The following is a 10,621-nucleotide window of genomic DNA, read 5'->3' as shown; positions in this document are numbered from 1 at the left end:
ACTGTAATGGGGCCATTGTAACATGCGGGGATGCTTTAATCAGAACCATCCCATCCTCGAACAGATTTTCATCTTGTATTCCACTGTTTCTCACTCAAAAGCTGGAAATACGTTGTGTAAACGCGGTGGTTGAGAGGACGTTTTAGAAGCGATAAATTTGGTGAAGTTAATGTTCAGTTTATTTACGGAGCCCCCCAGGGGACATGGGGAATTTTTTTTCTTTTGCGTTCCCTCGCAATAATCTACTGATCAGTTCATGCGGCGTAATTGATACTGTAAGCCTTTTTTACGGTGGAAGCCGTACTTTCTGCTTTAATACAAGCTTATAAGGTTTTTCCATGGACTATTGAGTTATTATCGCGGGGTAATAAGTCATCTGATTGTGTGTCTATTGTGTTCTAGTCTGAATGGTTTAAAGGGCTGCTTTCTGTGCCGTTCCATCTGAGCCTTAACAGACATAAACATGCAGTAAATAAATCGATTTTCAATCAGTTTTTTGCACCAAGGGGTTAATAATAATAAACACGTTTTCACTGAGGCTCTATAAGAGCAATATGAATGAAATAAGTAATTATTGATATGACAGGAGCAGCGGCTTTGACACCTGGTGGTGGGCGTGTCGATGTGGGAGTGACTGTCATGAAGTATGAATGGGAAGGTGACTGGCTGCTGCTGGCTCTGTGTGTATGAGGCAGCGGGTGAGCTGGGTGGTCAGTCCTCGCAAAGTTTGGAGCATAATAAAAATTTAAAAAATCGATAATTGTGACAGAACAAAGAAGAGGTTAGGAGTTGATTGATACACGGACAGATGAGATTCCCCGAGTTAATCCAGTGCGGCCGTCTACCACCATTAGTTTGCTGTGTTTTATATTAATAAAACGTGTTTATCATTATTATTAACGCTTTGGTGCAAAAAACTGATTGAAAAATCGATTTATTTACTGCATGTTTATGTCTGTTAAAGCTCAGATGGAACGGCACAGAAAGCAGCCCTCCATTCAGACACGAACACAACAGAGACACAATCAGATGACTTATTACCCCGCGATAATAACTCAATAGTCCATGGAAAAACCTTATAAGCTTGTATTAAAGCAGAAAGTACGGCGGCCACCGTAAGAAAGGCTTCCAGTATCAATTATGCTGCATGAACTGATCAGTAGATTATTGCGAGGGAACGCACAAGAAAAAAAAATTCCCCATGTCCCCTCGGGGGCTCCGTAGTTTATTGAGAAAACTGGTAAAAAAAATAAAAAAAAAGATTCCTGTCAATAGAATTCCTGACATTTTCTTTATATGGCTGATTTAAAAGCACAAAATATTAAGAACAAAAGTATTGATGTTTGATTAACTTTGCAGCACTTACTGTCGACGCCGTGACGGGGGTTTAGTTCGGAACCATTTGTGGCTAGTTGTTTCTAGTCGTCCTCATAAACGGAACACATTACACCTAGTTGATCGGCACAGTGTTGTATCACTTACCAACATGCTCAATACAATGTCCTAAAGCTCTGGTTAGCTCGAGTTATATTTTGTTACACGTATAGGTGAGTGAGTTGGAAGCAAAATTATACGAATTACGGCAAAGTTAAGGGCAGTACGCAGCAAATAGCATCACAGTTTTGGTTAATCAGCAAGTGCTAGTTGTATTAGCATCTGTTGCTAACGGTGAAGCCTTTTTAATTTTTGCAGGGTCAGGGTTTGTAGCATTTCGTACTGTTATTCATTGCTGCTGTATTGTTAAGTTTGATTTAATGTGGATTAAAAAATTTGATAACTTGCTTGTCATATAATAACATTGTTTCTTTCGTAGCTTTAGCAACATTAGGCTTCAATTGTTAGTTTTATACCAAATCATTTGGGTCAAGAAAAAGTTACAGTGGTTTTGAGACTCTTGTCTTATTTTCGTCTAGAAATAACTATTCCATGCTCATATCAATGTTTTAAATTTTGGTTTTGTAATTTAGTGTTTTGCACTAGACTGAATCAGCTCTTCATAAACCCAGCGGGAGATCACTGACCATGACGTCACTGGTAAGTAGTGACTTTTCTCAGAAAACGCAAATTTACATTTCTGTTTCTTTCTAGCCACTTTGACATATGCAGTCCAATCTAAGAACATCTCACAACTCTTTAAGTCTAAATGAAAAACACCTTCGGCTTGTACAGTGACATGGTTTTAGACACATCCCTCTGTTTATTTTACAGGGTGGAAGCAGTTCCTCAACCACAGAGTACACTGTGAGAGTCCCCAAGTAAGTAACAAACAAATGTAGTGAAAGCGTGTATCTAGAATGCTAAGCAACATATGATTTACCTTCATCTAATAATGATTTTATCTGACCCGGACAAAAATGGAACTGAATATTGTTTTGTTTTCATCTCTGTTTTTCCTATAGAAATACCACCAAAAAGTACAATATAATGGCTTTTAACGCAGGGGATAGAGTCAACTGTTCAAGCTGGACACAGGTGAGCTTTCATATCTCCGTATGAGAATTGAGTCATTTAAAAAAAAAAAAAAATCAAGAAACCAAAATATTAGAATGATGGGGAATTACAATGTTCCTCCAATGTGAGTTTGTAATGTTATGTTTCCCATTCTCTTCCTTCCCAGGCACGTATGGAAAGAGACATGAGTGCTCGGCGAATATACGGGGAGGAGGAGACACCGGAGAGTGGCGCAGGTAGCGAGTTTGGCAAAAAACAGCGGGAGGAAGCTCGGCGAAAGAAGTTTGGAATTGTTACCCGAGAGTTCAAAGTGGAGGATCAGCCATGGATCCTGAAAGTCAATGGCAAAGCTGGCAAGAGGTTAGAAAACAGGTTACTCTTGTTTAAGATGTAAGAAGTTAAAATGCTTAGCAATTTTTCAGTGTCTTTTTTTTTCTCTTAATCTCGTCACAATGTATTTTTTCTAAAACATGTGAGATGCATTTCTGCACCTATTATGCATCCCTGTAGGAGTTTTTCTAACGTTTTATGGTTTTCAACCTGTTTTATTGTTTTACTCTTGTTTTGTTTTTTTTTTCTTGTTTTTTTTTATCAGGTTTAAGGGTATAAAGAAAGGTGGAGTTACAGAAAATGCATCCTACTACATTTTTACCCAGTGTCCAGATGGAGCTTTTGAAGCCTTTCCAGTTCATGGGTGGTATAACTTTACACAGCAGGCAAAGCATCGAACGCTAACCGCTGAAGAAGCCGAAGAAGAGTGGGGCAGGTACATGAGGGAATGAATTGAAATGGAAAGTTGAAAGCATTTTTTTAAAGTACATAAATAAATGTATACTTGCATGAAAAACCACATTTCTCTCCTTTTACAGACGGAACAAGGTCGTAAACCACTTCAGCATTATGCTTCAGAGACGGCTCCGGGAGCAGGAGCGTGGTGACGACGACGAAGACGAGACAGAAAAGGGTGGGAAGAAGAAAAAGAAGGGGGGCAGTAAGGGTGGCGACCTTCTCATTCACGACCTAGATGATGACCTTGAGATGAGCAGTGATGACAGTGACAGCAGCATGGGAGAAGGTAAGGAACAGTGGGATTCCCTCAACTGAACACATTGCAAACCTTCATATTTATCAATATTCTGTCTGTTTTAATCCAAATTGTTGAGCATGTCTTCTGTTTTTCGGGCCCTCTCATGTAACAGATGGAGAAAGCAAGGCAAAGACAAAAAAAGCTACAGGAAAAGGGAAATCAAAGAAGAAGAAGCAAAAGAGCAATGATAAGGAAGCCCTTGAAGACAGCGACGATGGAGATTATGAGGGTCTGGAAGTGGATTATATGTCAGAGGAAAGCAGGTCAGATCACTGAGATTCCCTTTATTTACCATCCCAGCATCACAAACAAGACTCTCATGTCAGATGACACATTTCTGAGATCGCCTCCTGGTGGCAGAAAAAAGCACCACGCCACTTTTAAACATTTATTTGGGAAGATGACACAAATGCAGATCAGACCAGAAACCACCATTCTAGACATCATGATATAAAATCTAAATAAAAGTAGAAAATGTATGCACAATACATCACTGATCTATCCTTATCACAGCATCGCAGCGAAATACAATATGCATATCACAAAACACTGCCTAAACTCCAATTAATGTTAGTTATTGAATGAAGTGCCATGCATTTAGACTATTTATATCTCTAATATATTTGGTGATAATGTAACAGAAAAATATAGAAGGTAAGGGAAGTTATTCAGATACTAATTTGAACAGCAGATGCTGAAAAGCATCTTTGTCAATATATTGTTGATGAGTTTGACGTTCCCGGTAGCAGGATGGACTAATTATTATCTGTGGTATCTTTGCTTTAAATCCAAAGCAAAAAGAAGTGAATGCTTTTTATTTATTTATTTATTGCTAATCAGATATGCAATAGAAAGAAACATAACTTCAATAAATCAGTCTTAAAATAAAAATTGCTCCTTAATATTTTTATTTAAAACACAGGTTGGTCACTTATTTTTATTTATTTTTTATTCTATTAGGTTTTTCTTTAATGTCCAAAAATAATCAGTTGTTGATTCCATACCTAAATGAACAGAAATCTGTTTAGAGGTTAAGAGTAATATGTGACTTGGGGTAACACTTTCCCATGCCATAAATGGCTCCCAGTTTATTTACGTTGCCATCTCTAACTTTACATCAGCATATTAATACTGATTTGAGCCGTTTCCTCATTCTGAAGCACCACCGTCACAACAGTCATCGGTTGTAGGGATGAAGTATTTTGAGTTTACATTTTATTAATTATGTTAATATGTTGTTTTCTTTCTTTGCCCCTATCAGCTCAGACGAAGAGCCAACAAATGAAAAGCCATCCAAAGCAGAAGAGCACCCCAAAGGTAACGACTAATGACGGCGACAAAGTCACAAAAAGCCTCAGATGATGGATTCAATTAATGCATTTGTTAATTAAAACTGTGAATGGGAATTACAATTTTTTTATTTTTTTTTACTAAAATAATTTAACGTGTAGGAATCGATGAGGCGTCCGAGAGTGAGGAAGATAGTGAAGAGGAGAAACAAAATGAAGAAGAAGCTAAAGAGGAGGAGGAGGAAGAGGAAGGGAAGAAAACCCCGGTCCAGATGGAAAAGAAGAAGAAAAAAGGTGAAACCCTGCAAGGGTTTTTCTTCAAGGTTTTTGTAAAAGACATAAATATTGACAAATGTTGAGTGACATTGTATTGTTTGTGTCGTAGACAGCAGTGGCGAATCAGACAGCTCTGACGACAGCGACATCGAAGGAGAGACTGCTTCTGCTTTGTTCATGGTAGCTAAAGTGTGTGTGGCAGAAAAACTGGTTATGAGTTTCCAAATCAATTATCTACTTTTTGACTCGTACACTTATATTGAATATTGACAGTAATCCATTGACAGTGCGTAAGTGTTGCTGGAAGTATTTGGAGCTATTCTAAGTTTGCAGATGTGAATGTGTGAATTATTTTATGTTTACACTATTGTTACATGTTTACTTTTATTCTTACGAAACGTCTCTTTAACGTTTCTCCTCGCAGAAGAAGCGCACCCCTCCCAAGCGGCCTGGTGGACGCGGCTCTGCAGGCAGCTCCAGGACGGGCAGTCGTCCTGGGACGCCATCCATAGACTCCGCCTCCACCTCCAGCACGCTGCGTGCTGCTGCCAGCAAACTGGAGCAAGGTGTGCGCTTGTGAATCAGCAAAAATGTCCCAACCAACACAAAATCTGAGTTGAAATGAGACACATGACAGAGATTTGGATGTCTGTGTTAGTTTGCCTGTGACGAAGACTGATCCATTTGTCATCAGGGAAGAGACAAATCCAGACTGCAGGTACTGACTCTCCAGCAGCCAAAAGGCTCAAGATGGAGCCCAGCAGTCAGAGCCCTGTCCCCTCTGGGAAGAGCACACCTCAACCCCCATCTGGCAAATCCACTCCAAGCTCAAGGTATGACCTACTTTTAACGCAAAAAAATAGATTTTTGGGCCTGAAACGAAGCATAAGAATCACTTACCTAATGCTAAATATTAGGTGCTAATGAATGAACTACTAATATGTAATCTTGGATACAACAACTTGCAAAAAAATTCTCCCCACAGTGACGTGCAGCTGACGGAGGAAGCTGTGCGCCGCTACCTGATCCGTAAGCCGATGACCACCAAAGACTTGCTGAAAAAGTTCCAGACCAAGCGCACAGGTCTGAGCAGCGAGCAGACGGTCAACGTGCTCGCTCAGATCCTGAAGCGTCTCAATCCAGAGCGCAAGATGGTCAATGACAAAATGCACTTCTACCTCACAGAGTAAGCAGCCAGACAGCGGTAGGAATGATAACAAAACCATAGTAAAGAAGTGTTTTTCCTGATCCCCGGACAGAAAGTGTAACAAATCTTGTGCTCGCTTACACATGCTGCACCAGCTGTCATCAGCTGTGTGAGGAGTAGATTTACTAAAATATTTTTGTTGAACTTTGTTAATGTAGATGAGCCTGAATTCACGGTAATGTGTTAGTAAACACAATGTTTTCAACTGCAAGTAGAAAATTAGTCAATCTTTTTTTTTTTCTAAGTCAAGACTTTATAATAAAATGTAAACTTAACTGGTTTGTCACTGTGATTTGTCGATATACATTTTCATTTGATTGTGTTGCATAATGTCGAATATTTCTACAAATCTATATACAAGAATTAAATGGAAAGGAATATATAAAATCAACAGTGATAAAAGTCTACATCTAGCATTTAAGCATATCAGATGAATGTGGTGTTTTTACAGCTGCAAAATATCAGGGATGTTTGTAATTAAATTAGTATTTCTGGAAATTGTGATATTAAATTTTATACAACTATGCTACAATAAAGATGGTAAGATGTACATAACTGAGTCTAAGACTTGCCACGTAAATTCCTGAAGATGGTCACACCAGCCCTGCATGTTTTAGTTCACTTTTAAAACAGTCCAGATATTGCAGGACAATAAAAACATAATTTGGATTAAATATACAAAATAAGGAAATTATGAGTAGCAACATCATGCTTTAATATTGTTCCTACTTGTAGAGGTCAAGTGTCTCTGCTCTGTGGTTGTTTTAACTTTAAATATTAAATTACAGTTGACAATTAGATGTTAAAGTAATTTTATTTTTGAAATATTGCTGAGCACTTGTAGCACTGTCAGCTTATAGTCCATATATATATATATAAACTACTTTATCCACCAGTCAACCAAGTTATTTAAAAAAAATAATACAGCTGGATGGAGGTCTGTCAACATTTATTGTTTTAAAATAATTACATATTGAAAAATTTTTTCAAACATTACTTTTGGATGAAAAGTTGTTTCAATACTTCCAAAAGAGTGTCTGTATTATACAGAAAGAGAAAAACACATCAGAATGATGGTATTATAATAAATATAATTTCATACCAACTCAGTCAAAGCAGGTTGTTTTGGTTTTGATATCCCAATATAACCTGGTTAGAAGATTTTCTTTAACCTGTCTACATTATGCTCTTATTCTAACGGAGAGCATGAACTCGTTAGCCTGGAAGGTTACGACAGATAACGGAGATCCGGCGCTGCCGCGGCACCCTGTGTCCGTTGAACACCGACTCTTCATCCTTAAGGACCTCATGAGTGAAGTCATATCTGGCCTGGTCCCTGTGCAAGCAAGACGAAAATAAATGACAAACTGTCCTTTAAACTTGGTATGTTGATAATCAGGCAATTTCTAATACAAAATCCCATTGGACCTCAGTATGTAGAGGGAACGGCGAGTCAGCAGCAGATCCAGCCATTCACTTGGCTCATTCTCCTTTACTAAACGCATGATGCTGTCAGATAAAAGACTCAAACCAGCAATGGTGCTGCCACAAAACTGAAAACAAGAAGAGAGAAATAACTATTAAGGGACCAGCCCGTAACAAAACATCACAGCGATGCGATAAGAGGGGTACCTTGACACTGTCGACGTGGGGCTTGATGTAGCCAGCTTTGTCCAAATCCAGAACGTGTACAGGCCCCAGAAGAGGAGACCCCCGAGGAAACGCCACAGACCGGACACGGTTCAGGATCTCCTCACACGGCGGAGCCCACCTCAGACGCTCCGTCTCTCTGTAGCCATGAATTGCCTGAAAGTGTACAAGGCAGCACAGCGCAAATGAATATACAGTAAGTTTCAAATAAATACATACTCTTAAGTTGTTTTAATACTTAATGCAAACCATCTGTATGTTTATATAGTTCACTAACAAATGAACAGCAACAATAACAGCTGAGTAAAAAGTGATGGAGGGTACATGCATGATTTTGCATAATATATTTAGAAAAAGCATTGGAAAGTTTGCTGATTCAGAATTGTATCAGAAATTAGAAGTTTCTTGGGTTGATGACATTACAAGAGGCACTTGTTTAGCCAATCAATTTTGACACACCAAAGACTTGTCTGCTTGCCTCTTGGTTTTTGAGAGAATCAAATTCAGTTAATTTGAATAAATAACTAAAAACATTTAATCAGCAGCTTTAGAAAGCTGTAACGGCTGTATGAAGTTTTAAATTACAGGGTAATCCAATACAACCTCTGTATAAACTAAATGCAAACTAATTTATTTACATCCTATACTATCAAAGACTAGTCTAAAACGTTTTGTAAGGACTCACCCGGTGACACGCTAAAATCCTGCATTAAAAAAATGCGTGTGACTTGGTAATGAGGTGCCACTGATGGGGCTACCAAATGTGGCGGCCATAGGTTTTGCTTCAGAATCCTTGCAAAGCTGTCCTACTATATCATCTGTGTTACTTGTGCAACACTTTTTTCCTTCCACTCAATCTTTCAATAATGCTGTCACTATGAACATTCAGCTTCTCTGACGATGAGCTTCTATGACTAACCCTCTGGTGGAGGGTGCCAACGACTGTCTGCTGGACAACTGTACAATCAGAAACTCTGTGTTTGATAAATCCATATAAGTTTTATTGTTCATGGTATGTGGTAAATTACTGACATGTCCCTGCAATAGCTGCAAGCACGTCTTACATCGTCCCAGTGGTCGAACTCGTAGCGTTTCTTCCTCAGTTCTGGCTCCAGCTCTTGCAGCAGGACAGCCTCCTCCTCCTCTGTGATGAAGCCCGGCCTCACCTCCACCTGAGAGCCCACAGTCTGCACCAGCTCCGGGCTTGACCCCACCACCATCACATCATCTTGGAGAGATGGCAATCCACCGCTGCTTCTGGGGCTCGAACAGCGCCGTCGGCAGAGGTAAACAGCTGGGTTTCGTGTGTGTTTCAGGGTCGTCAGCAACAATTTCATTCTCCCGCACTTGCTAAGTTAGCTAGTTAACCGCGAAGAACAGAACTGTTTACCTTCAGCAGCGCTTAGTTTCGCTTGTCAGGCGTTCGTGTGGGGCGCCATGATGGAATCGCAATGCATTGTGGGGCGTGTGGTCTTGCAGTAGAAAACCTACAATAACTGAAGGACTCAGATTTTGCCAAATAGAGGAAGCTACTTCGAGGTTTTCAACGTGGATTTTATGTTCAAAATAAAAAGAGGGGACGTGTAGTCAGCGCTGTTTTTTAGCAGACAAATAGCTCTGCTCTGCAATTCTACGAGTTTGTATTTTATCGCCATGTTTTTATTATTATTATTATTATTATTTTAGGTGAGTATGCTCTGCTTAACCACACAAAACTTTTGAGTATACGCCTCTCTTGTTTTGAGGCGTTCAAGAAATTGTACCAAATATGACAAGTTAACGGCATTATAAAAACATTACGTCTTCTCCCACTTATGCTGTAGTTCTTCACTATGAACACTGGAGGGAGATGAATACCTTTTACTGCAACTCATTTGGTTCTGTTTAAAAACATGATTAGCTTCTTCAATGGAACTAAAAAAACCCAGCAAGTCTACTTTGGAGGAAAATGTAAACTGACTACGAAAAAAAGCCTTACTAATATGGTTATGTAAATGTGCTCATATTTTAATGTGGTTTCAAGATTCAGTCTTCAAGAGTTCACTTTTGTCTTTAAATTGACTGACCCAATTCAACAGAGGTCCAGCAAATTGGTGCTAGCAATCTGAGAATCAGTTAAATGGTGACCACCTGAGTGGAGTGACTTTGTCTGAAGTGATTGTAGCATAAAGGCACCTGTGCCTGGAAGGTTTTTCTCCAGGTAGTTAGTATTCTTGGCTACCATTACAGCATGAAGGAAAAAGAACACTCCAAGCGAATCAGAGAAAACATTATTGAAGAGTATAAGTCAGGGGATGGATATAAAAAAAATCTCCAAAGCACTGAAAATCCATCACCAAGACATAGAAGTAATGGCTCATGTGTGAATCTGCCTCGATCAGGCCATCTTCACAAACTGAGTAACTGTGGAAGAAGAACTCTAATAAGAGAGGTCACCAGGTCAGGCTGACTACGCTGAAGGAGTTACAAGCTTCAGCAGCTGAGATGGGAGAGACTCTGCATACAACTGTGTTGCCTGTGTTTTTCATCAGACAACAATTGAAGAAAACTGACATCAAGGCATGTGGGAGACTCCAAACTCCGGTGAAGAAAAAGTTATCTGTTCTGACAAGACTAAAATTAATTGTTGGTCATGACTGATTGGAATAGCAATAAAAGGTT

At 39.3% G+C, this 10,621-nt stretch overlaps 2 protein-coding genes across 3 annotated transcripts; one reads left to right on the top strand and one right to left on the bottom strand.

The window, feature by feature from the left end:
• The first annotated feature begins 1,412 nt into the window (after positions 1–1,412).
• On the top strand, positions 1,413–6,865 carry gtf2f1 (general transcription factor IIF, polypeptide 1). Of its 2 annotated transcripts, none has more exons than XM_016676847.1 (14): positions 1,413–1,514; positions 1,968–2,034; positions 2,209–2,255; positions 2,400–2,472; positions 2,618–2,811; positions 3,047–3,217; positions 3,321–3,526; positions 3,651–3,801; positions 4,800–4,855; positions 4,990–5,121; positions 5,213–5,283; positions 5,528–5,669; positions 5,798–5,936; positions 6,089–6,865. In XM_016676847.1, exons 2-14 carry the CDS (start codon positions 2,023–2,025, stop codon positions 6,291–6,293), a joined length of 1,599 nt encoding a protein of 532 aa, XP_016532333.1. In that variant the 5' UTR covers positions 1,413–1,514; positions 1,968–2,022; the 3' UTR covers positions 6,294–6,865. The 2 variants fall into 2 exon arrangements, with proteins under 2 accessions (XP_016532333.1, XP_007562950.1); XM_007562888.2 differs by having other exon boundaries at positions 1,414–1,547.
• Positions 6,866–7,242: 377 nt separating this feature from the next.
• Positions 7,243–9,430, bottom strand: alkbh7 (alkB homolog 7). The gene is made up of 4 exons (XM_007562886.2): positions 9,025–9,430; positions 7,943–8,116; positions 7,739–7,863; positions 7,243–7,646 (listed from the first exon to the last, which is right to left on the bottom strand). The coding sequence occupies exons 1-4, from the start codon at positions 9,295–9,297 to the stop codon at positions 7,526–7,528; spliced, it is 693 nt and encodes a 230-aa protein (XP_007562948.1). The 5' UTR covers positions 9,298–9,430; the 3' UTR covers positions 7,243–7,525.
• Positions 9,431–10,621: the final 1,191 nt, after the last annotated feature.

This window comes from Poecilia formosa, unplaced genomic scaffold (assembly GCF_000485575.1).
Source record: "Poecilia formosa unplaced genomic scaffold, Poecilia_formosa-5.1.2 Scaffold142, whole genome shotgun sequence".
NCBI lineage: Eukaryota > Metazoa > Chordata > Actinopteri > Cyprinodontiformes > Poeciliidae > Poecilia > Poecilia formosa.
This window is presented reverse-complemented; position numbering and strand designations above follow the sequence as displayed.